The sequence below is a fragment of the Mus musculus genome, chromosome X, assembly GCF_000001635.26.
Source record: "Mus musculus strain C57BL/6J chromosome X, GRCm38.p6 C57BL/6J".
Lineage (NCBI taxonomy): Eukaryota > Metazoa > Chordata > Mammalia > Rodentia > Muridae > Mus > Mus musculus.
Window position 1 is genome coordinate 157442633 of NC_000086.7, and position 26852 is coordinate 157469484.

Here is a 26852-nt window from a genome sequence, read left to right on the forward strand (position 1 = left end):
TAGAGAAAGTATCCAAGGAGCTAAAGGGATCTGCAACCCTATAGGTGGAACAACAATATGAACTAACCAGTACCCCAGAGCTCGTGTCTCTAGCTGCATGTGTATCAGAAGATAGACTAGCCGGCCATCACTGCAAAGAGAGGCCCATTGGACTTGCAAACTTTATATGCCCCAGTACAGGGGAACGCCAGGGCCAAAAAGGGGGAGTGGGTGGGTAGGGGAGTGGGGAGGAGGGTATGGGGGACTTTTGGGATAGCAGTGGAAATGTAAATGAGGAAAATACCTAATAAAAAATATTAAAAAAAAATAGGTGTGCCACTGTGGGTGTGGGCTTGAAAATGTTCCTCCTAGCTGCCTTCAGAATAAGACCTAGAACTCTCAGCTCCTCCATCCCCCACGCCTGCCTGGATGCTGCCATGCTCCCTCCTCAATGATAATGGACCGAGCCTCTGAACCTGTAAACCAGCCCCATTTAAATACCATCCTTATAAGAGTTGCCTTGATCATGGTGTCTCTTCACAGAAGTAAAACTCTAAGAGAATGGGTTTGGTTCCTAGCACCCACAAAGCAGCACATGGCTGCATATAACTCCAGTCCCAGGGGATCTGCCATCCTCTTCTGGCACCTGTGATATACACATATATGCAGACATACATACATATTTTCTTTTAAAAAGCAAGACTTTAAGAAAAGACAGTAGGCAACCAGGTGATCAGGTCAGGTGTTTCTTTTATGGTCACATAGCAGCTGCTGTGTAATAACAAGATAACACTGCTGACCAATTGGCCTCTAGAATAGTATGCACCCCCCCAAAAAAAATATGCTGTCAGAGGAATGTTAAGTAGCTAGTTCCACAATGAAAACAAGTACTGTTGTCTTTTCTGAGCAAGTCTTACCAGAGAGAACCCCTCAGTGGCAATAAAGTGCTTTGAAAGGGGAGCTGTTGCCAGGGTGGTGGTGGTACACGCCTGTCATCCTAGTACTCAGGAGGCAGAGGCAGGTGGATTCCTGTGAGTTCGAGGCCAGCCTGGTTTACAGAGTTCCAGGACAGCTGGGGCTACACAGAGAGCCCTGTCTGAAAACAAACCAAAAAGAAAAAAGGAAGGAGAAAGAAAACAGAACTATCAGATGAACCACCAGTGTGAGCAGCTCAGAAAGAGGCCAAGCCAGAACATAACACATATTTTCCTTCCCTTTCCCAGGCATAATGGAGACGGGATGAAATTGATCCATTTATTGAGAGACAGATGACAGGCAGAAATACAAAGTCTTGTGTCAGCAATTGTTAGGGAAAGCAAGGACATGACTATTCCAAGTCTACAGGAAGAAGCAGCACATTTGTTTATTCAGATAGTAATGTTCTAGCCCACTAAAACCACCACCAACCCAGCCTTCCCCGGCCCAGGTGGAGCTCTTTTATAAATATTCAATCACATTTCCAAGAGAAAGCAGCATTTCATGTCTTAATAAATCAATTCTTAGTATCTGCTGTGTTGAACAGAATTTAAACTCTATCCATATTTGTTTTGTCTTTCATTAAAAAAAAAGCAGGACACCATAATATATTCCACTGTTAAAAGAATCTTTCACACTACATAACACTACAGTATTAAGAAAAACAACAAATCCATTAGCATTCCTTAAGAGGCAGCCAAAGCGAAGGTGGGTCGGAGTAGAGCACAGGGTAGGGTGGGTGTTGGTTCAGTTTGCATGCTTCGGTGTCAAAATAACAAGGGCTCAAAACGGAGACCCTCCTTCAGCAAATCAGTCACATCTGAGTTCACATTTATCACTCAAGATAAAAACCTCTTTCTTCCTCCTTTCCTCAACACCACTTCCTTCATTTTATCCCAAATGCATCTCATAACCAATTAGCCTCACATAACCTTATCCTCTTCATTTCTACCACCTGGTGCTTAGCAGGAACTGAGTCACCCGAATTATGAGTGGATCTGTGGTTATGGCCTCAAGTTACTCTTCACGGATCACGCAGGTCAGTCCCCTCATTAATATTACCCCAGCAGCTGATATACTTGCTTTCTTTACTTAAATGGTAACAAGAATTAAGCTGTGTGATGGTACAAGCTCAATTCTTGTGAGCTTCCAGGAAAGCCTAGGCTACATAATAAGCTCCAGGTTAGACTGGGCTACATACATACAGTCACTGTTTCAAAAGTAATCGTAAGAATAACAGTACAGTGGGTAAGGGGCAATTGGCCTTAGCTAATATTCTAACTGTAGCAGTACATTTGTTTTCAATTCTCCACAATATACAAAGTTTTCAAAGCACTGGGGAAGAATTTGGGTGGAGAAGTGTCTACTGGGCTGTTTTTACCCTATGCATGCACCAAAAATATTGTTAAATGCATCTAATTTGAACATAACTATCAACTCCTTTTATTCTCTATTGTTTCTTCTTCCATGTCAATCTAAAACAAATGGCATAGGTTTGCGCTCACTTTTAAAGATCATTTGTCTTGTCCTGTCTTATTTGTTCCTTCCTATCTTGGGAGGGACAATGAAACTTGAGCCTGATTTCCATTAGTAAATTTTCAATGTTTTACTTGCTGTAAAAAAAAATACCATTCTACTGATACAGTGTAAATATTTTACACAAACAATAGGATAGACAATTCAAATTATCCACAATACAATGCCAAGTTGCTATTCACATGCACTTTCTTAAGAGTTAAGTTATTTTGCCACAGGACTACATGAACTCTAGTGTGCACTTGCACATCCTACAGTCTTCTCAAAGGCCTTTGGATCTCTAATCAGGGAGAGCAGTAACAGAAATCATCTTTGACTTTCACCCTTTTCAGGCAGGCAAAAATCTTCTGCTATCCTTGGAACAACTTTATAATGGGGGGGCGGCAAATATAATAGGTTGTGGATCGTTCCTCAAGGCCTTGACATTATGCTGAGTGCAGTTAACAGTCTAGATAGAATACACCTTTGCCCTAGGCCATCAGAGGTAAGAAAGAGGAAGAGAGGCTGAAATAAAGGGACAAACACCGTAAGAGGTCTCCTTTGTCATTTTAATTGAAGCACTGCTAATCACTCTTTTAAAACCTTTAAAAGCACCAAATTTTAATATCTAAGTCAATTTGGGGGTGAGAGGGGAGAAACACTATCAGGAACTTCTCTCCAGAACAAAACAATGATGTTCATTCCTCCACATGTCCAAATTAAAGGTCTACTGAAACCAAAATGAAAACCCAAACCCCACACAGAGAAAAAAAAATACTAAAATCACATTCTAGGGGGTCAGTGCATTCTGCAGTCTTTGCTGGGCTGTCTAATTGTCCTTCGGCTGACTTTTTAAAATTAACATCCTAACTCATCAAAATATACATTTTTCCCATTGGCTTTTTTAAATTAAAAATAATAATTAAAAGTGAAAACCACTAGAAGGAATTCATGAGCAGTTGCCTGACACATTTGATGGCATATACGGCATATGGAGGTCAGGAAGGTGGCTCGCAGCACACGTCATTCTCATCTTTAAGGCTTAGCTTTCTTCCAAACAGTGTAAAACACCCACCTGGACGGGAAGTCAAGGAACAAGGCAGGTCAATAAGGAAGGACAGGTACCACTTACCAGATAAGCCTACAAATTAGAAGGCGGACTCTGATTTATGGGTTTAGGTACAGCACTGTGGGGACAGCACAAAAGTTTTTGAACAAGACCACTCTGTAGCATAGGACACCCGTGCTACATACCGCGTGGGACATCTGAAAGGGGGATTGAGTGAACAAAGACTAAAGGACTGCACTCAGTTCTCTCTCTCAGGTAACACCTTCTGCTCTGAAGGTTTTCCAAAGGTTTGAAGAGTCAGTATGAAGGAAGATAGGAAAAGGATAAGATGGGATAGGAGGAAAGGAAATGGGCAAAGGGGGTGGAGTAGGCATGGTAAAGGGAGAACAGAAACGAGGGGGAAAGACTCAGAAGCTTTCTCCCAAGCCAGCCCTGCCTATTTCTCAAACCTCTAAGCACAAAAGAGAACACTAAGAGACATGGGAGCAGCGGTGATCTCCACAAGTCATTAAAGGACATGGCTGCCCAGCCAGCAGAATAGCCCCCTTTGGGCCAAAGACCTAGGCAGTTCTTGTCTCTAACCAGGCATCTGGCTTCTGAAGCCTGTCTGCCCAAGCTAGGAGCCAGTCCCAGTGCCAGCAGCACTGTGAGATCTCCCCGATAAAAGAAACTGCCATTGTGGAAACCTGGCCTCAGCTTGGTAAAGCTAGAACTGACCAGCTTCTTACAGGGTATGCCCCATTTCCCCTTTCATATGCTGAGATTACAAGTGGGCAATTAAGCATCATATGGACTTGTGGGAATTCAAACTTCTCTCAAGTTTCAAGCACAGAACAGCCCCCTGAGGAAGCAGGTAACAACAGGCTGCAATTCCTAAAGAATTGATTTGCACAACTAGTTCCTAGGTGACCTCCTGGCCTGTCTTTGACAATCATTGTTTCAGTGAGACTTCATTCTTAAAGGTTCCTGGGAAGCAATGACAAGGGACACCGTAGTCTCTAAGATCCAGAAATAAAGAGCCCCCTTTATCTTCAATTTCTCAGGAGGGGTCCTAGTCAAGTTTGAGACTCAGGGTTTACACACTAATGAGCTAATTCTGCTTGTTGTTAGGATTAATAACGGCAGCATATGATGTATTTAGATGCTCTGAAAACGTAGCACATAATGTCATGGTCAAAGGATACAATTCCAAGTATGAAGGGACACAGACAATCTCTTTTGAGAATTCCACAGGACAATACAGACGCCCCAGCTGTTCTTCATAGAGCGACAGGGCTTCAGTCAAGTTGACACAGTTCCCCTAAATCAGAAAGAAAAGCAAACAATGGGATTTCTAAGTCATACTCATTTGAAGGTCTCTAATAAAGATAGAACAATTGGACCTTGAGATAAAAGTTCTTTAAAAATGAGATGAGGCCTCTTTACTTCCATGAATTGCAATGAATTCTATTTATGAACTCATTAGTTCATTCTCTTTCTACCTCATTTACGGAGCTATTTCAAATTATTGAAGTATGAAGCAATAGGAAGCAGCGAGGCCAATTTCTCATTAGTGACACAGTTCATTGTACCCACACCATGCAATTTAGCGGATTCATCCACATAACCCACTCAAAGCAAACTTTTGGTCAGTAACGATCACAACCGTGTTGAAATAGAACTATCAAAATGATAATGTTCTTGTGCTCCATGATGATTTAAGCTACATTCTAAAAGGCCACATCCTGACACAGAACTGTATCCACACCTCATCCTTTTTCTCAAATTCTAATTTTTTAGAGTTTATTATTGTTTGTAGGCATGATATATGCATGTGCTATGGTACGAGTGTGGCAGTCTGGGGACAACTTTGTGGAATCGGTTCTCTCCTTCCGGTTTTTATGCGGCTTTTGGGGGTCAAACTCAGGTTGCCAGGCTTTATCCACTGAGCCATCCATCACATTAGCCCTCTGACTAATTTTTACGGAAGTTTGTTCAGGATATATGTGTTAAGGAAAAGCCTCAATCGTGGATACTTCTGAGACTATGGCATGCACACGTTGATACAATCATTCATTTGCTTCCAAACAGCAAGGAACAATGTGAGATGAAAACTCTTCATAAAGGCACCTAGGATGTCAGAAGTTCTGAGACTAGCCTTTTAAAGCCAGCCAGCCAGCCAAGAGAAGGGGGTTAGAACTAGTCCAAGAGATGGCCTTGGTGGTTTTAATGTAGCACATTCACTTAGCACAACGTCATCGTTTAGTGCCAGCCTGTTTAATAACCCATCATCTAGGGTCCTGCAGTGGGATATAGCCAACGTGCCCTTCACCAGCATATAATTTGGTTTCAACATCAAGTTCACCATGAGAGCATATAAACACCACACATGTAATTTACAATTCGTAAATAGAAAACACTGTGCAGTTGTTTTTAGAACACATCACCACTGGGGAAGCTATATAGGATGGAAAGGCCGCCAAGGTATACAGATGAATGGTTTTCTGCCATCTTAAAACTGACACCCTGCTATGTGTTTATAGAGGACATAGGGAGGGCCAGACCTCCTTACTGAGAATGTGATACACAAACTGGAAGGTTTCAATTTGCTCTTTCCCAACATTGTCAAGAAGCAGTTTTTCAAAAGAAAAACAGAAAGAAGAAACTCTACAAATAGAGACCTACCTAAAAAAGGAACATGATAAATTTCACTTTCCTGTCTACATAAATAGAACACTTTTTTTTTCTTTTTAGAAAGACACATGGGAGTTCCAAAACAAAATCTAACAGCAAAAAATAATCACACATTAATTCAGCAGCTTTGGTCCTAGAAAATTCTCCTGCTTCATATTAAACTTAAATAACACTTGCTTTTTTTAGTTCATAGACTTTTCTATTGTCAACATTTTTAACTTTACATCAGTTTGTATTATTTTAGTAACAAAAGCTCCTTGTCTGAGCCTTTATTAGGTTCAAAAGTATGCAAACCTAGGAGGGTGTGGTGGCACACACCTTAAACACTCCAGCACTGAAGGACAGAGGCAGGTGGGTCTCTAAGTTAAAGGGTCACGTGTTCCACACAGCCAGTTTCAGGTCAGCCAATGCTGCACAGTGACACTGTCTTCAAAACAACAGGGCTAGTAGAGATGACTCAGTGATTAAGAACATTCACTGCTCTTCTAGAGGACCCACATTTAGTTATCAGCACCCATGCTGGAAACTGAAAACTGCCTGTTACCACCAGTACCAACAGTAACCTAACCCAATACTGCTAGTCTCCCAGGTTACCTGCATTCACACGCACATACTCCAACACTAACACACATATATACACATAATTAAAACTAACAAATATTTCTTAAAATTAAAAAAAAATCAAGAGTAAAAATAAATTCCAGTCATGTGAACTACATACAGAATGTACAAAAATTTTTTGAGACTTGACACTAAAGGGCAGGAAAGATGGCTCAGTGGTTAAGAGCACTTACTGCTCTTGCAGATTCTAGCACCCATGTTGGGTAAGTAAATCCACCTCCAGGGGATGCTCAGGAGGATATACTTGCACCCACACATTCAATTTTGTTTTACAGTTTTTGTTTTATTTTATAAGAGGATCTTTCTGTATAGCCCTAGCTGTCTAGAAACTCTTCATAAACCAGACCAGTTTCAAACTCAGACATTTGCCTGCTTTCTGCCTGCCAAACACTGGGATTAAAAGCCTATGTTAGTATACCCAGCTTTAAAAAATTAACAAAAAAGAAAAATGACAGCAAAGGGGCAGGAGAGACAACTCAGTGGTTAAGAACACACACCAGGGCTGGTGAGATGGCTCAGTGGGTAAGAGCACCCGACTGCTCTTCTGAAGGTCAGGAGTTCAAATCCCAGCAACCACATGGTGGCTCACAACCATCCGTAACGAGATCTGACTCCCTCTTCTGGAGTGTCTGAAGACAGCTACAGTGTACTTACAATAAATAAATAAATAAATAAATAAATAAATAAATGAATGAATGAATGAATGAATGAACACACACCAGGGGCTGGAGAGATGGCTTAGCGGTTAAGAGCAACTAGCTGCTCTTCCCTAGGTCCTGAATCAATTCCCAGCAAGCACATGGTGGCTCACAACCATCTGTAATGGGATCTGATGCCCTCTTCTGGTGTGTCTGAAGACAGCTACAGTGTACTCATATACATAAAATAAATAAAATTTAAAAATAAAAAAGAACACACACAGGGAGTACAGAGACCTCGGAGTTCAGTTTTCCACATTCATATCAGGCAGCTCACAAATGCTTAACTCCAGCTCCAGGGAATTCAATATCCCCTTTTGCACTCCACAGGCACCCATACTCACAAACACCTAATAAAAAACAAAATTTTCAAATGATACTAATGGATTACTTCCAGAAAGCAGTAACTTTCAGTGTGGATTATACATGTCTAAAAAGTACTGATAACGAACAGTTCATTATTATGGGAATGGTCAAGAGTTTGCTTCATTTTTCACCGTAGTGTTACATGCCCATTTTTGTATGTAACAGACAGTAGGGGGATTTAAGAAGGGGATTAGAGACAGAAGGTAGGTGGTCAAGTCCCGGGACCTTACTTCTACTCTCAAAAATGCATACTCCGAAGTTCTGTGATATAACAAGGCTGTCTTCAAGCCCCCGGGGTGATACCAATGATGTCACAAATCTGCCACTGTGGCACAGCAATGTGTGGTGGGAACATTCAGTTTTTGCAAATCACCACATAACATCCTCATCCCATTATTAACCTTCTCTATTTTTCTGTTACACATTCCAGCCAAGGGCAGAAGAAGAAGGCAAGAATCAAGAGTTATCATGTCTCCAGGCAGTGATAAAACCATAGCCATAGTCTAAGGGTATAAACTATAAAAGGTCAGAGGTAGAATTCTTGTCTAGCGGGCAGGAAATCATCATAAGGAATGAATGAGCTCTTACTCTTGCCCCTCTCTCTTGCCTATTGCTCTCTTGCCTCTCCCTCTTGTGCAGCCTCTCTCCCCATTCCCTCCACCCTTTTCTCCATGTGGTCATGGCCTGCCTCTACTTCTCCAATCTCTCCCTCTTTTGCCTTTCTCTTAACTTCCCTCCCTGAATAAACTCTATACTAAAAAAAAAAAAAAAAAAAAGAATGAGTGGATGAATGAATGAATGAATGAATGAATAGTGGTGACTTATTTCCTGCAAGGCTTATGCTCCTTAGTCCATGTGAATTTCAGTGTGTGACACATATAGCCAAACACAAGACAAATCCCAAGGGTATCACAAAACAGTATCACTTTCTATATCCAATGAAAGCGAATTAGAAAACAGAATGTATGTCATTCTCAACAGTGATGTCTTCTGAATAATTGTTAGCAAAGAACATAGCCTTGAACTTGTGATCTAGAGGGTTAAGAAAGAAACAGTTCATAAAAGCACACTGTCAAAGTTTGAGTCATTAGTATTTGCACATGCTATACTCTTGTGGAACACTTCTATTAGTTGCCCACACTAACACACAAGTTCTCCATAGCAGGCAAAGAACAAAACTACTATACTTTCTTTCTAATGCCATCTCTCATCTACTCTAAACTGACTGGTTTACAGAGCATCCATATTTAAATCCCCTTGCGTCAACCTCCCACATAGTTGGGATTATAGGCAGATGTCATCATGCCCAGGTTTTTTTCAGTCTCTGTACTGAAACAGAAGAAGCTCTGTATTGAGTGAAGTCCTGGGTGAATGAGTACTGTTGACATGGGCATGCCTTGCTCCCATGGGAATGGAAAAGCCTTCCCCAGGCGAGATTCACAGAGATGGAAACATCTCCTTCAGGGGTCTGAGTGCTAGTGACTGATCCATGTATACAAAATTAGCAACAACTTCTTCCTCCCAGATGTCTGCAACCTACCAAGCAGAAACCTCCTTCCTATGTAGTCTAGCTAACTTCTCCCCGCTCTGCTGCACATAATAAAGCACGGTGAGGTTCCACATTAAGTGAACTTTGCCAGAATGCCCTCAGCCAGTCCTGGCAAGGCTCTATTTGGTTGTAGAGCCTCATATGCTTCCTCAATTAAACTGCATGAGACTTTCTTTTAGTTGTGGAAATTGAGGGGAACTTCTACAGTAAGTATGCTCCCCAAAGCCCAAGTCATTGAATCTGCACTGCCTTGTTTGAGCAGGTTCCACCATCAATATCCTATATAAAACAGAGGCCTGTAACCTCCTCTGTAGTGGGCCAGACAGACCACATTTTAGACAGCACAGACGGTGAGGCCTCCTCAGCAATCCTCACTGCTGCTGGAGCACAAAACAAACAGGCTGTTTATTAAGAAGTGACAAACAGAACAGGCACGCACACTTGGAACTGTGTGTATACCCTGCCTTAAGCTAGCAAGCATGCACAGGCTTTGCTCCCAGTGGGAAGAGGAGGAAAACAGGACAAGCTAGGCCTTTCAGTGTCTCGGTATTCTAACTTCTCTCCAGCAGCATTATTCTCAGATCCCATGAAATAGCCAGAATAAACTAGAGTGTGCAGATAAACACTTCCTCCGGAAAAAACCGACCGCTACCTCATCTAGATATTTAAATAGACCAATAATCAATAGAAGTTCATCGATAGGTTCTAAGTAACAGTTCAATAGGAAATTTCTGCCACGAAATTACACAGTATAGGGTTGACTATGCTAATGATTGTACAGTGTATATTTCAAAATGTTACAAGGAAGAAGTTGAGTGTTTTCTCCACAAACACACTGATATATACAGAAGAGGACATGTGTACTTAGCCTGATTAAACATTAGATAATATATACATGTAGGTAAACATCACATGGTAACTCTTTGATCATTTTTTATGTTTTAATAGATAAATAAAAAATTAAATGCAAGTTAAAAATGTATACTAGCCTAATTGATACATCTACAATACAGCTCCTGAACCTAAGATTCAGGGAATATTACAAAATGAAAGGTGTAGAAAGATTTTAAGAGACAGACAAAAATGTACTGTGACACAACTGTGTCACCCCTGATACCTTAGTAATGTGGCTGTTGAAACAACACCTGAATGACGATGGCACTAATAGACATGATAGTGGGAAAGGGGGAATCTCATGGGGCCCCAAATTCTAAACAAAGAACTAAGAAATAATGAAAGTGGAAAACAGTCTTACATAGGAAAGAGCACACCAATTATTTATGCAATAACAAACACTCAACCCTGAAAACATATATATGCAACTAGCATATAGACTGTTTATTTATGTGTATGTATGTAAGTGTGTTATCTCTATGTATATTAGATAAGTATGTATCTAACAACAAAGAGACCATGAACTTGAGGGAAAGCAAGTGAGGGAGGGGGGTGTACATGAGAGAAGTTGGAGGAAAGGAGTAATTATGTCCATTAAATTGTACCAGGGCTATAGAGATATCTGAGCAGTTCAAATCACTTGTTGCCCTTGCAGGAGAATGGAATTCAGTTCCCAGCACCCAGTACAGGAGCCTCACAAGCCCCTGGACCTGTGGCTCCAGGAGATCTGAAACCTCTGGCCTCTGCAGGCAACTGCACTCACATGTGCATACCCACAGAAACATCCACATAGAAAGAAAAGAAAAGAAGAGGGGAGGAGGGGAGGGGAGGGGAGGGGAGGGGAGGGGAGGAGCATGGACTATTTAGTAAAATTAAAACATACACTTTAATGGAATGAATTACTGAGAAATCAATATATAAAATTGGTTGTAAGATAAAGTCCTTTTAGGTCGTGGGGATTGTGGACACAGGACAGAGAACAGAAATCTGCTTATGATGGTCTGTAATCAAAATAGTAAACTTATTTCAGATTAAAAATGAGGGGAGGGCTAGAGTTTGTGTGTTCCTGAGGAATATTCTGAAGAAAACTCAGAAGAATTCAGAGACCAGAGAATAAGAGCTGAACATGGTCATTAATTAAGTATTTTTTGTACCAAGTAATGAGACTGGGTTAACAATTAGTAGGTCACTTTTTAGGAATAAATACAACTTTTTTGTTTTTGTTTTTTTTTTTTGTTTTGTTTTTTTGTTTGTTTGTTTTTTTGAGACAGGGTTTCTCTGTATGGCCCTGGCTGTCCTGGAACTCACTTTGTAGACCAGGCTGGCCTCGAACTCAGAAATCCACCTGCCTCTGCCTCCCCGAGTGCCGGGATTAAAGGCGTGCGCCACCACGCCCGGCTACAATATGCTTTGTAACTACCTATTATATAGAGCTACCAAAGACAAACTTATACCCTAAAAAATGAAAAGAACTATGAAGCAAAAATTTGCTTCTATGTGGTATCTGCAGCTCACATTAGTCTGATGTGGCAAGGCTGCTTCAAGAGTGTGCTGCTAAATGGGCTTTTCCCTAGAGATGAGCCTAATGAGTGAGGGGAAGGAAGGGAAAACAAAACCAAACCAAAACCAAACCAAAGCCAACAACAAACCACAGTCTGTGTCTCCACCTGCTGGTGCAGTCTCATACTGCAGCCAGGGCCAACAAAATCAGCATGATCTCAAAAGATGACAGAGCAGAAACCAACTACAATTCAAAGACGTTGTTCTTGCCATAGGTGAAATTCAAGAACATGCAGTCAAACATGCCAATATTGATTCTTATTGACAATCCAGGGAGAGAGGGTGGAGACTGACTGGTGTACCTGTGTGAAGTATTTTCCATCCTGTTTCAGAACCTTCATTGACAGGTCGAGAATCAGTCTGAGGAAATCCCATGTGGAATCTGGATGTGGAAAAGATTGTTTTATAAATATGATTTTCATGTATCAAATATCCACTCATAGTGATAAAAAAGAAGAGATCGAGTTGAAGACCATCTTTGGCTAAATAGTAGGTTTGAGGTCACCCTGCACTACATGAGACTTTAACTGAAAAAAATAATAAAATACAAAAAAATATCTAAAGAACCTTGAGCTTGAAAGGTTGTTCATGAATAATAATGTACAATCATATAGCTGGTTTGTACACACACCAATGCAAACACCAAGGTCAAAATCAAGTGCACATCTATTTAAAACTTATCACACCACCAATAAAGACTTAACATAGGAGCTGGGAGTGTAGCTCAGTGGTGAAAAGCTTGTTCATCTGCAGGAGATCCTGGGTTCCATCCCCAGTACTACTCACAGGTAAATAACAAAGACTGCTCACAAAGGAGGAGCTCAAATTCTTAAAAAATAAAAAATAAAAATAAAAAAGCCTGAGTGAGGAACAATCTAGCTTCAACCAATGCCAAAACTAAGAATGTCTTCAGACAGCTTTCAAATTCTATAACAGAATTACTGTAACCCACCTAACGTGGCCACCAATGCATGTGAAAAATCCTTGATTTGTGACTTTCTTTTGTTCTACAATTATAAAACCATGACACCGTTACCACACTGGAACACAGTCTTACACTAACCTGAATCCACATTCCCTGACCACAGCTGCTCATAGTTCATTCCAGAACAAACTCTTACACCTTTTGTAGGATAAGCTGTGTTTTGGCCTGGAGGGAGTGGCACTATTAGTAGGTGTGGCCTTGTTGTAGAAGCAGGCTTTGAGGCACCTACATATAAGCTGGGCACGGTAAGGCCCGTCTGCATTCCCAGCTATGGGGAAGTAGAGACAGTAATGCCTACTTGATTTAAGTTCTAGACTCAGTAGGAATCCCTTTCTCAAAAAATTAAGAGGGAATATAATTTAATGACATTCAATGTTGACCACTGGCCTCACATATGCACATGAATGTGCATACACACGTGTGCCCACATTCGAGCATGCACATATAAGAGTACTAAAAACATAGAACACAATCTACCTTCTTCTGGAGATGTAGAGATAGGGACAGCTGTCAAATCATTAATCACATAATCAAACTCTCTCCCTTCTTTGGCGTACATCTTCAGTACTGGGATACAGTCTTCTATAAGAACCTTTCAGAGAGAACAAGATCAGACACATGAGTCAACAGAAATGGGTATGTCATTAAGCACTTATAAAGGGAAAATGCAAGCTGGGCTTTAAATCCATAGAACCAGCCCATGAACAGAGATCTTCACCTCTGTTAATACCAAAAACTGTTTCAAAAACAAAAGGTCAGGCCGTGCAGTGATAGTGCATGAGTTTAATCCCAGCACTTGGGAGGCAGAGGCAGGCGGATTTCTGAATTTGAGGCCAGCCTGGTCTACAGAGTAAGTTCCAGGACAGCCAGGGCTATACAGAGAGATTGTGTCTTGAAAAACAAAAACAGGGGGCTGGTGAGATGGCTCAGTGGGTAAGAGCACCCGACTGCTCTTCCGAAGGTCCGAAGTTCAAATCCTAGCAACCACATGGTGGCTCACAACCACCCGTAATGAGATCTGATGCCCTCTTCTGGTTCATCTGAAGACAGCTACAGTGTACTTACATTAAATAAATAAATAAATAAATAAATAAATAAATAAATAAATAAATAAATAGAAAGAAAAACAAAAGAAGGAAAAGAAAAGAAAAGAAAAGAAAAGAAAAGAAAAGAAAAGAAAAGAAAAGAAAACCTAAGGTCAGGACTTGATACCAACACCATAGAAAAGTTCACCTGACACATCTGTTTCCTTTACTAAAATTGAAACCATGTACATCTGATCATGTACAGTAAATTACTCTATGTTCTACTCCTTGACTTTAATATTCCTTTATAAGCATAATCATATTAACTCCCCTCAGTTCCCAATTTAAAAAGGCTGTGTTTTTCTTTTCTATCTTCGTTTTTTGTACCTAGGGCTTGAGTTTACTGAACTTTCCCTTTCGTTGGTTTGTAGGGTTAGTTGACTTCGTTTTCAAGCAAGAGGATGGCCCAGTTAAGCCAGTTTTGCTTACTAGAGCTTTCCCCAAGTGAAATAAAATGCATATTGGATATGTTAAGAGTGTGTTGGAATACATACTATAAATTCAAGCTCCCAAACACAAATCTTATGTGTCTACACTCTGTGTCTGACTTCCTATTTGATTAGAGGGCCTGGAGCAAATTACCAATGAGAAGGAAAAGTCTCTCTCCACAATGACTACTGTGTGAATTTCTCTTGGCTACTTTTACACATTCATTCTAATAAAAGCAACTTTGAAAGCATTCGTTGGTCTCACTCCCTTGGGGTTCTGATGCCATTTAGAAGGAGGATAAATGAGAAGCCCCTGAAACTGTTCTGCTGTCACGCCTCTCCACCGACTAACGACATTTCCTGTCTCAGGAAAATCTTCCCATCGTGCACATCGGCCTCATCATACCTCTTGCTAAGTTTACTTCTAAGTACTTAGCGGACTACTTTGAGTGCGATTTCCTGTCACACGTCTCCCAATTTCCTTTCAAACTGTTCTGCATTTAACAGAGAGAAAAATTAATCTTTCCTAAATCACTCACAACTTTAATCACTGAGCCAATTTCTCAGAAATCACAGAGATCAGCATGGCAAATTTCTTGGACTTTTCTAACCATTTTTATCCCCTATAATTATTTCATTATTTTTATGACTTGCATCTTCCTATCTTACTATATTAGTGACTTCAAAATTAATGATAATCTCAGATACACAACACTCATAATTTGGTTCCTGCTTCCAATGAAAATGACTTTTTTCGACTTACTCCAATTTTTACTTTAGCATTTACTGTTAAAATTAAGTCTCTGATACTTTCTATTGTATTTTGGTAGATTACCTCTATTAGAATGTCTTTTGCTATGGGTACCCAAGTATATATGTGCATGCAGGCGTCAACCAGAGGTCAAACTGAGGTTTTATAGGGTCTCTCAGTAGCCTGAAGCATTCCTATTAAGACTGGATGGAGTAGCCTAGGGAGATTATAATCACATGCCACTATATACTCGCACACCCAGCAGTTTTATGTAAGCGTTGGTATTGAACTCAGGTTTTCATGTTTACACAGCAAGCTGTTACCAACTAAGCTGTCTCCCTAGCTCCTATAGCAATTATTATTCAGAATGAGTGATAAACATTCTGACACTCTGTCTTTTACTATCATTAGTTATGTTTCTCCTTTGCGTTATTTATGAGCCCGGCAGTGGTGGCTCACACCTTTAATCCCAGCACTTGGGAGGCAGAGGCAGGTACATCTCTGAGTTAAAGACCAGCCTGGTCTACAGAGTGACTTCCAGGACAGTCAGGGCTACACAGAGAAACCCTGTCTCGGAAAAAAAAAATTATGAAATATAACTAACTTGTTTTATCATTACTTTATTACAGTGCATGCGTGCGTGTGTGTGTGTGTGTGTGTGCGTGTGTGTGTGTATGTGTTTTACTAATTAAACTGAGGTCATCAGGAGGCTTGGAGGCAACTGCCTTTACCCACTACATCATCTCAATAGTCTAATAACAAATTTCTTAAAATTCCCCCCTTTAATTTTTTTAAGCTAAATTCTATTTGAGTATAATAGATTAAAATAATAAGTTGCTAAGTTTAGCATCTTTTACTTGATAATTTTATATGTGTGTACATAAACCAAATGTGTGCTCAGGTGGATCTGTCTTCTCCCAGACAAGGCTCCCACCATGCCTGAAAGCTTCAGAACCCTCAGTAAAAAAAATAAAATAAAATAAAAATAAAAATAAAAGGGGGGGGGGGGAAGGAAAGGAAAAGAAAGGAAAGGAAAAAATTCCAGGCTCCCCCTGGTGGTTGCTCTAAAATACTCAACAGTGCCATCCTCATTGAATAGAAACAATGTGATTTATTATTCAAAGTTCCCAGACCGGGTGGCTTTAACACTATTTAGTCACATATCCTTCCAGTCCATTGCCAACTGTACACCCAAAGCCCGAAGAAATACAGCCTTTTACCCTCGCTGCCCACAGCTGAACACCTGGCTCACAGATGGTTCATCACACCACCTACGTGTGCCCTAAAAGTTACAGAACTCATTTAAGAGACGACTACTGGTCAATCTCCCATTTCCACCACACCCCTATTAACATCTAGATTGTCTTGATGTTCCAGGTTTATTCTTCTGGTCACTCATTAATCTGTACACACAACAAAACCAGGGTGACAGGATTCTGCACTTCTACCCCACAACCTTGAATCCATTCCCTTTAATAGTTCAGTTCTTCTCAATATAAGTGCATGGGGTGGGGATTCAGTGCAGCAGGTAGGGAGGGGGTCTGGCCAGTTCTTTGTCAGCCATGGTAACTTTGAATTCAGTGTCAAACAGTTCAACCAAAGTTCAGCAAAAAGCCGGGCGCGGTGGTGCATGCCTTTAATCCCAGCACTCGGGAGGCAGAGGCAGGCAGATTTCTGAGTTCGGAGGCCAGCCTGGTCTACAGAGTGAGTTCCAGGACAGTCAGGAGTACACAGAGAAACCCTGTCTAAAGAAGAGAAAGTCTTTAGGGCGTGGTGGCACATGCCTTTAATCCCAGCACATGGGAGGCAGAAACAATCACAACTGCACTTTAAGGCGAACAGAATTCCTGCTCCAAATTAAAATGCCTGTAACAAACTCAAATTTAAATGTGCATACATTAGGGAAGAAAGAAGTGCTGGGTAATTGACATCCCAAAGTACAACACTCATCCAAATTGCTTATAAATCTGGAGATGCACATTTCAGATTCTGTTCAATTAAGTATTTGCTTGGGCATCTTGCTCTAACAAGCTCTCATGTCTATGACAATGAAATATATGCATCTGCACACATCAGAGTGGTTGCTCAACTTTCAAGCACAATACAATTTAGGACAGAAACAAATTGCTTATTTGCAACATTTTAATCAACTACATCTACCAATTAAAAATCTAAATTCTGTCTGAAAGACCAAGACTTCAAGACATTATTCAGGGTAACAGCAGAAGGTGGTAGATTCTACATCATTTAAAAAGTACATGACATCTTTTATACCAAGATTAACGTAGATCTCTCAGTGGTAGTGGGTGTCTAGCATTCAGAATGGCCAAGTTTAATCCTCAATAACAAAAAAAAAGTAACACAATAAAATCTTTACTAGAGGCTTCTTTCGGTATGTGTACACTGTCTACTGTAAATATGAACAGATACTAAGTTCACAGAGACTGTCTTCTTAACCAATTATAGCAAAAGGTACAGGTCCAATTGATGACTTCTGGTCTATTTTCAGTCAATTTAAAAGTATGCTACCAAGGGAACAGGATTACCTGATAGCAGTCTCCTCTAAGATTGTCTAAGACATCTCCACATGTTCTCCGCATGTATTTCTTACATCCATCAATTACCATTTGGTCAATGTCCGAAACAGTTTAAGGAAAATTTGAGTGTGCCAAAGAATTCTGAAAGAGTAAGCCTTCTCTAAAACATAAAAGTTCAAACAAACAAAGGTTTTACTGTAGCCATCTGAGGATCATAAAGTTAAAAACTGGACGTTACAGTGACTTAATTTTCTTTCACACTAAGGATGTTCAAATTAAACTAATTTTTTTCCCCCATGAAATGGCTTAGGCAAGCCAGTTTGACAACCACTAAGCAGCAGATGGGACACCCAACATGGATACTCTCTAATCCACAATTATATTATTATCTTTTCTTCTCTACTGGCAGACACATACAAGGCTGCCAGTTGTAAATTCAAATGTTTGTTCAAGGAAGTCAACATAACACATCTGCCTTGAGTCTGTGGAAATACTCATGGGAGTCTGAAAATGCCAAAGGAAGGACCAAAAAAATTCAGTTACCTTGTTATCTCTATTATCTACCTATCTAATCTATCATCTAGCACCTATCTAGCACCTATCTATCATGTGTTTTTTTTCTCATTTTTAAAAAAAATGCCTATGTATGAGCGTGTGCATGCTGTTATGAATGTGCACTACATGCATGCTTGCAGCTGCTAAAAAATGTGGCACCAGGTACACTGAAGCTAGAGTTTCAGACAGTTGTTGGTCACCAAGTAAATACTTGAAACCAAACCAGGTCGTCTATTAAAGCAGCAAGTGCTCTGAGCCATCCCTCTAGTGACTGAAGCTGTTTTCTTATACAGTAAAGGATATCTCTACCATAGTGACCATCTTTGGTTTCAGTTTGACAATTTCACACAATATGCCTCCATCGCCGCCTCCCAGAATCAGTACATCTTTGCCAGTGTAGTCTTCTTTACCACTGCCCATGATGGCACGGGTATATGCCAAGTCACTCTCTGCCAAATCTAGGGAGGAGAAAAAAAACTCAAATGATGACTCTACCCAAATATATAAATGACTTGACCTGCTGAAATCTAGCTTGCAATGAAAATTTCCCAATGTTTTAAAACAGTGCAATTTTTTGTTGTTGTTGTTGTTGTTTTTGGATTGAGTAGTTTTAATGAATCTGATACATAGGACAAAAAAAAAGAACTAAGAATACAATCTTGAGAATGTACAAATATTGTGAATAATTAAACCGGATGCTGTTTTCAAGATAACATTTCGAACAAAATGCAGTCAAGTTAGATGAATACTCCCTGGTGTTATCAGTGTTCTATGGTGGGCTCGCTGCACTAGTCTGTGTACTTACGGTTGGAATTTGTCCATACTAAAATGCCTTTTTTAAACAAGCAGCTGTACTTTCTACTGAAAATCAATCCAACTATCCATCAAATAAATAAAAATCTACTTCAAAACAATGTTTAAACAAAAAATCCAGACAAGCCACAGGTTCGTACAATTTAGTGAATCTTAAGCTAGCAGTGTCAGAGTTAAGCTCAGACAAATCCCTGACAATGGCACTTGTTGAGAAAGTAGCGGCTACCAACACACAGCCCCTTGTTAGGCAATCAGAGGATGAGTGGGATACTTACTAACATCCCCGCTGAGGATGAGAATATTCCCAAACTGCTTCGAGTGTAGGATTTTGATGTTCTGATATGGTGAATCTTCATCATACACCACTTCATCTATGTCATACTCAACCAGGCGCCCATCAGCAGTAGGCCAGTATCTGTCAATGGCCCCTCCGCGAACTATGGGTGGTAATCTGGAGGGGAAGAGACAGAAATAAGTCTTTGGGGAGAACACTGCTTTACAAGAAGGACCTTAGATGGAGAGTGTACAGAAGGCCATGAGGGACAAGAGAGATGGCTCAGTGCTTGCAGAGTGTACTGCTCCTACAGAAGACTCAAGTTTGGTTTCTGGCTTTGGTTGCCACTGCTAGTGACTCCAGTTCCAGGGAACTATCTGGATCTCATCGTCCAGCACTTACACTCACATGCACATACCCACAATTAAGAAGAAGAAGAAGAAAAAGGTAGCCGTGTGTTTGTTCCAGACTCTAAACTCACAAAACAATCCAAACCCCGGACACTCACAATCAGTCCACAAAGTTTCAATGCTTGCACAAAACCATTTCTCTTAAAGGGAAAACAAGAAAGAACTTTCTGGAATGTTTTAAAATTATTTTCCTAATGAAAACTTGAAGGAGAAAATGGGCCCGACAGATAGCTATCACACTGTACATATCGATCTCCAAAGATGTACAAAACCACACAGTCATTACTGCAGTTAGAAGTTCCATGATCTAGTGCAGATTCCATCTCGAAGGGTCCTAAAGAGTCCTAACTATGTCCTCCATAGCAGTCCCTTTCCCGCTTTGACATAAGTAAGTGGGCTCTTCTGTGGTCCTCAGAGACAGAGTACTACACCAACAATTATTCACTAGTGGCAACGGGATGTAGGAGCTGCTTGTATAAAGCACTAATTACTGAGAAAGCGACAAAATGATAAAGTATTTCTGATAGGATACACATAACAGAACCTACCAGCAGAGGGCACTAAATGACAAGGGAAAAAAAAAACTCCAAAAAAGAGGCTTGGTAAATCTCACCCAAGGCAATGAGAACACACTGCACACCCAACAATGAAGTGGTACTATGTACAGAACTATACATATGTGTCAATAATGCTGGAACACACAACCTCTGCTCACTTCCCAATCTCCTCTCACCTTCTTCCAATAGTGCAGCCACAGTCTGCTAACAAGTGAAGAAAACCTTCTCAGAAACACACCCACAACATACCACACACTACAGACACACACACAATCTGTAAACTGCTCCACAGCCAACAAATTTCTCACAAGCTTTAATCCTAACAACTCCAGGTTTAGCCAATTTATACTTTCCAGTGAGTAAATTCATCTTTCAGAACTAGGCAGACCAGAGATATTTCTTACATTAAATAACGGCCTGCAGGGCGTGGTGGCGCACACCTTTAGTCCCAGCACTCGGGAGGCAGAGGCAGGTGGATTTCTGAGTTCGAGGCCAGACTGGTCTACAGAGTGAGTTCCAGGACAGCCAGGACTATACAGAGAAACCCTGTCTCAAAAAACCAAAACAAAAAACAAAAAACAAAAAAAAAACGGCCTAGTTAGGAAAGAGCCAGACAGCTGATGAACGAGACTGGGGGATGCCGCTCCCACCCCTAGGCGGGCTGAAGATTAAAGGGAGCTTGGTGACTTTGACCAATCTCACTTAGAATGCTATTTCACATTAATAATATTATTTAAAAAAGATTACTCTGCAGTTAAAGGTACTTTCAGCCATGCCTGATATCTTAGTTTTATCCCTGGAAGCAATGTAAATCCCTCTGACCTTCATAGCCACCTACACATACATGCTTACATACATGCATACATACACACACACACACACACACACACACACACTTAAAAGAGAGTTCCCACAACTGCTGATGTCAAGGACATCAGGAGAGGAAAGTCATCCTGGCTGACAGTCGGCCAGTTCTAACCAGGTATAAACAATGTCTACTCTCAACTATTTCAACACTGCCTGGCTCAAGTTAAAGAGCTCTCTCTCTTCTCTAGATTTGTAAAGCCTGGCAAAGAACCAGAAGATCACTAACAAGATGTGGAAGCCATTAGCTTGATAAAGAGTTCAAGGCAGCAGGAAGTGTGACTCCTTGCTGCAGAGGGCTACCAGGAGACCTCATGCAATCCCACAAAACCAACCTACCTACCCTTGCACAAAATCAAACCTGGAATGTAAATAAATCAGGTAGGTCCATTTGTTCTTGGCCTCAAATACACTGTATTGTGACAATTTTTCCCAAACTGAAACTTTAGATGAGTTTATTTCCCTTTTCCTTCTCACTTGAAAACATAAAATGAGTCTGCCTATAAATCCCATGGTACTTAGTCAAACTTCATACTAAAATACCCATTACTCAAAAGAAAACAGTCATTTCAGATAATATCCCCAAGTTATCTGCTTTTAAATTAACCTCTGACAATGTCATTTCCCAGACAGAAAATTATAACAATCCTTATCCTCTGATAAGGAGCAGGACAATCGGGCTGGAAAGATGGCTCAGTGGTTAAGAGCACTGACTGCTTGCTCTACAGAAGGTCCTGAGTTCAAATCCCAGCAACCACATGGTGGCTCACAACCATCCCTACCTAATGAGATCTGATGCCCTCTCCTGGTGTGTCTGAAGATAGCTACAGTGTACTTACATATTTTAAAAAAGGGCAATGACAAAGTGTGTACAACAAGGTAACCCCAGCTTCCCATTCCTTCCAGCCTTATCTTATAAAAAGATATATAAAGATATATAACAAAGTCCATGTTTTGATATATATATAAAAAAACTAAAGCTTTTTGACCAGTATCACCTAGCAAACTCTTCTACCACCAAAGAGTTCTTACTGAAGCCCAGAAATACGTATTTTTCCTAAACATTTGTGTGTCGTATACATGAGTTGGTTTTTGCACGACTTTGTTTTCTACTTCTACCACAAGAGCCCTGGGTATTCAACTCAAACTTCACAGCAAATGTTTTTACTCACTGAACAAGTTCCTCAGCCCCAGAAATACGTTCAATTTACTCACATAAAGAAGCAGGGTTGATAAAAATCAGAGTGCATTTTAGTATGGACCAATTCATTTTCCCCGAGTGGGAACTTATTCAATTCAGATGGATGCAGGTAAGGAAAATTGCAAGCAGAAAAAAGAAGTGTTCGCAGGTAAGGAAAATTGCAAGCAGAAAAAAGAAGTGTTCGGAAAGCAGTGTAAGTGTGGGCATAGCCAAGGACTACTAAACTGAAGCTGCATGGATTTTTAAACAACCTGTGTCCTCAGACCTCAAATGTGGGCAAGTTTCAAATGTGGGTTCTTTCCAGTACTCTGACTTCCCATTTCTCTTCCCTACCGACCACCTACAGGAGGCTAAATAATTACCCAGTTATCCTACATCTGCCCTGGAGCTTTCCTATGGGCTGATCAAACAAAGCAGTGTGAGTCATTAAGTGCTTAAACACCCTACTGTTGCCAATAAGGATTTCCCTATTCTGAAATCTGTTGTGAGACAGAGAAAACAGTATTCTATTCTGATCAAGACATCAGTGATCTGGGAAATAGCCTCCAGGTGTGTCTGTGCCTGATTTCCTGCTTTACATAGCTCCAGTTTGTTGGAATTAGTATCAACTTACTGCCTCATTATAGACAGCCCGCTGCATCAGGTTTGTTTTTATACGGTTTGTCCTGTTTGGAGGGGGTGAGAAGATGGTTTAGCTCACCATGTACACAGTAGCAAGCAGTGACCTTGATCTTTGCCATATCTTCAGCAGACATTAAGACCAACACTGCCTTTCTGGTTGTTTTACCAATTTAACAAATATTAAGAGACATTCGTGAGTGGGTGGACTTACCGCTTCACCCGCCCAGTACTGTCTTGACTCAATTCTTTCATTTTTTCTTCTATTTTGTTCAAAAGCTACAATTAAAAGAAAACAGTGGGCTTAGAGTATAAACTGCACAGTACAACTAAATCACAGAGCAGAGGCTATGCTGACCACAGTATAATACACATGCCCCATCATCATTCCTACTGGGCCTTCCTGCCTTAGCCAAATTCTGCACTCCACACTCTACCTTTCCCTCATAGTGCTGCCCAAATCATAGTCTGAATATCTGCAATAACTGGAAAGAAAGCAAAAGGATACTGCAGATGCAAAAGTGTACATAAAGTTTCAACAGTCCCTCTGGGAGGAAGTGAAACTATTTCTTTCATTCAGGAGATTAAAAGGAAAGCTGACAGTCACATTTCCAAACTAAGGATTGATTCTTCTGTCAAACGACTTACATAGAGAGGCAAGTCTGAATGTTAGCTAACTTGAAAGTGAGCATTTATTATTAAACTAATCAAGCTTTAAGAACCTTAAATCTGGGGAAATAAAATATACAACATTTTGAAAAGGGAAAGTAAAAAAAAAAAAAACCAACGCTGTCAGTTTCTTGTTTGCCTTGCACATCACTGTCGTAACTCTGAAGGTCCAGCAACACCAATCCATGTGGATAAATTCGCAAATTGGCAAAGCTACAAAACAAAGTAGAGTTCTATTGTTAGAAATTGTTATCAGGACACTTCAAAGTGAAAAGAGGCAGCCCTAACAAGACTAAAACACACAGTTCTTTCTCTTCTTCACTGACAGTTATTTCTCTAGCTTTCTTTTCAATTCCAGGTAGGAGGTAGGAGGTTGGGCATGGTCACTTGTAGAAGGGAGACTTAGAGGGGAGTACCAAGCACTAAGGTTTTTAATACTACTTCTTAGGCCCTGACTTGATCTAAATCTATGACTGATTCATATTATCTAGGTCTATAAGCTGCTTCACAGTCTGACGTTGTGCATGTGTATGTGCGGGGAGGCAGTCTGTGTAGGACAGGACTCAGATAGCGTCCCAAGGATGGAAATGAAAAGCACATGACCCCTGCTTTGCTACATGGGTGCTGAGGGCGGACACAGATCCCCACGAACTGTACTACATGAGCTATCTCCTCACCCCCTTGAGAATGTGAGTTTTAGTTTGGGTTTTTGGTTTTCCTGAGGCCTGCCATGGACTGTGGTTGATATACCCAGGGTCACTCCACCAAAAAAAAAAAAAAAAAAAAAAAACCCACAACACAACACTAATTTTCCTTCTCCCAGAAGGAATGAATTACAAATAGCTTCTTGGCTAGCTAGGGGTGAGACTTTGAACCCACTTACCGGTTTCCAGTGCTGGAATTTTGTCTGCCTTGAACTTCTAGCACTTTTTACGAAGGGTCACCAGGTGGTTCTGTCATGTTTAGTTAACCAGGAGGAGGGGAAGGGCAAACTAGGCTGTCCCACCTAACCTTCAAAGTTCTGAAGAGAGCCCAGCCATCCTGACTAGAAGGTTAAGAATGGTGTTAAATTTGAAAGAGCTGTTTACAATCACAAAAGAACTCAAATGATATGTACTCACTGATAAGTGAGTACAGAAACGTAGCCCAGAAACTTAGTACACCGGAGATATAAGATACAATTTGCAAAACACATGAAACTGAAGAAGAACGAAGACCAAAGTGTGGACACTTTGCTCCTTGTTAGAATTGGAAACAATCACCCATGGAAGGAGTTACAGAGACAAAGTTTAGAGCTGAGACAAAAGGATGGACCATGTAGAGACTGCCATATCCAGGGATCCACCCCATAATCAGCTTCCAAATGCTGACACCATTGCATACACTAGCAAGATTTTACTGAAAGGACGCAGATGTAGCTGTCTCTTGTGAGACTATGCCGGGGCCCAGCAAACACAGAAGTGGATGCTCACAGTCAGCTATTGGATGGACCACAGGGTCCCCAATGGAGGAGCTAGAGAAAGTATCCAAGGAGCTAGAGATCTGCAACCCTGTAGGTGCAACAACATTATGAACTAACCAGTACCCCGGAGCTCTTGACTCTAGCTGCATATGTATCAAAAGATGGCCTAGTCAGCCATCACTGGAAAGAGAGGCCCATTGGACACGCAAACTTTATATGCCCCAGTACAGGGGAACGCCAGGGCCAAAAAGTGGGAATGGGTGGGTAGGGGAGTGGTGGGGGGAGGTATGGGGGACTTTTGGGAGAGCATTGGAAATGTAATTGAGGAAAATACGTAATAAAAAAAAGAAAGAGCTGTTTAAGTAAGGGGGGAAGAGAGTGTGACAGCAGCCGTGTGTGTATGTTTAATCTCCAAACCTCCTTTGCACAGGGGTCTCTTTTTTCCATTGGCTCAGGAAGTCCCCTGAAGCTATTATTGATTCCTGAAACACTCCCACCCTCCCACACATGCTTTCATTTTTACACATGTGGCTTTTCAGAAGCAACCTCTGAACAATTCTTGTCACTCAAAAGCTCCTTTCTCCAAAAAAAAAAAAGAAAAGCAGAATTCTAAGTACTATGTATACAAGTAGAATTGTGGCTGGAAAGACATAGCAGCAGGAAAGAGCACTATTTGCTCCTCCAGAAGCCCTGGGTTCAGTTCTTGACACAGACATGGCAGCTCACAATCATCTGGCCTCCACTACAGGCAGATACTACCTCAAATGGGGTAAAGATACACATGTATATGATGTACCAAACCAATAGAAATACAGAACCTTTTCAAATAAAAACTGAGGCAGGTAAAGTCTGGTTGCAGAAGCTGAGTGAAGGAGCCATGTTGGATGTTGTTGGATGACAAAAAAATGAACGATAGCAAAAACAGAGTGATGTGACAGGAACAGAGCACTACAGAGAGAGAATGAGTAGAGGTGTACGTGAGACAGATGTAGGGACAGCTGACGGTCCTCTGCTTCTGGGAGCCTCGTAAGTAACTGAAGCAGGGCATAGGAGAGACGTGAAGAAGACTAGTAGTAATCCTGTTGAATTTAGGCCACCCTTAAGGAAGAAGTTATCACTTTAGATACATCTAAGGCAACCTTTTAACACACACACATGAAGTTGGCCACATAGACAGAATACAAGTCTGAGTTTGTCCTATCCTTGAGAGACACCCCCATCTCCACCCCCTAGTTAGTTCTCTCTTCTCCTTTCTTGTGGCATGGTTCTATTACCCCATTCCCCACCTCCTTTAGGATCTCTTCCTTTCTCGTGATCCCCTTTCTAGTTTCATGACTGACAAAAATAAATACACACACGTGTGTAATTTTAAATAGTTTCCACATAAAGGAAAATACACAGTATCCATCCTTCTGAGCCTGACTTGTTTTCATTGTGTGTTTTACTTTTTCTAGTAAAAGATAATCACTAACAATGCTCTAGCCAGCAGCAATGCAACCAGGGGCTTGTTGGAAATGCAACACAAGAGAGGACTCTGACCCAGACCCATTACAGCAGAAACTCGTGTGTGTGTGTGTGTGTGTGTGTGTGTGTGTGTGTACACGTATGTACCAAGGGGAGTGAGGCTCCAAAAATCTATTTTAACCAACTCCAGATCATTGCCTGTCAGTGTCACACTGTCTCTGTTGCCAGGGGTCTTGTTTGGTCCTAGCCAGATATAAGAATCATTGGCGCTTTAAAGAAA

General features: G+C 40.9%; 1 protein-coding gene across 2 annotated transcripts in view; it reads right to left on the bottom strand.

Annotated features, from left to right (window-relative positions):
- Positions 1–1218: 1218 nt before the first annotated feature.
- Positions 1219–26852, bottom strand: part of Sms (spermine synthase) — a 48437-nt gene continuing 22803 nt past the window's right edge. For both annotated transcript variants that reach the window (NM_009214.4, NM_001359185.1), the window contains exons 3-11: positions 23766–23859; positions 23192–23256; positions 19329–19504; positions 18544–18698; positions 17695–17784; positions 13362–13476; positions 12202–12281; positions 4723–4838; positions 1219–3544 (exon numbers count right to left, since the gene is read on the bottom strand). In NM_009214.4, the coding sequence (NP_033240.3) occupies positions 3505–3544; positions 4723–4838; positions 12202–12281; positions 13362–13476; positions 17695–17784; positions 18544–18698; positions 19329–19504; positions 23192–23256; positions 23766–23859 (931 nt within the window). In that variant the 3' untranslated portion in view covers positions 1219–3504. The remainder of the gene's footprint in view (positions 3545–4722; positions 4839–12201; positions 12282–13361; positions 13477–17694; positions 17785–18543; positions 18699–19328; positions 19505–23191; positions 23257–23765; positions 23860–26852) is intronic.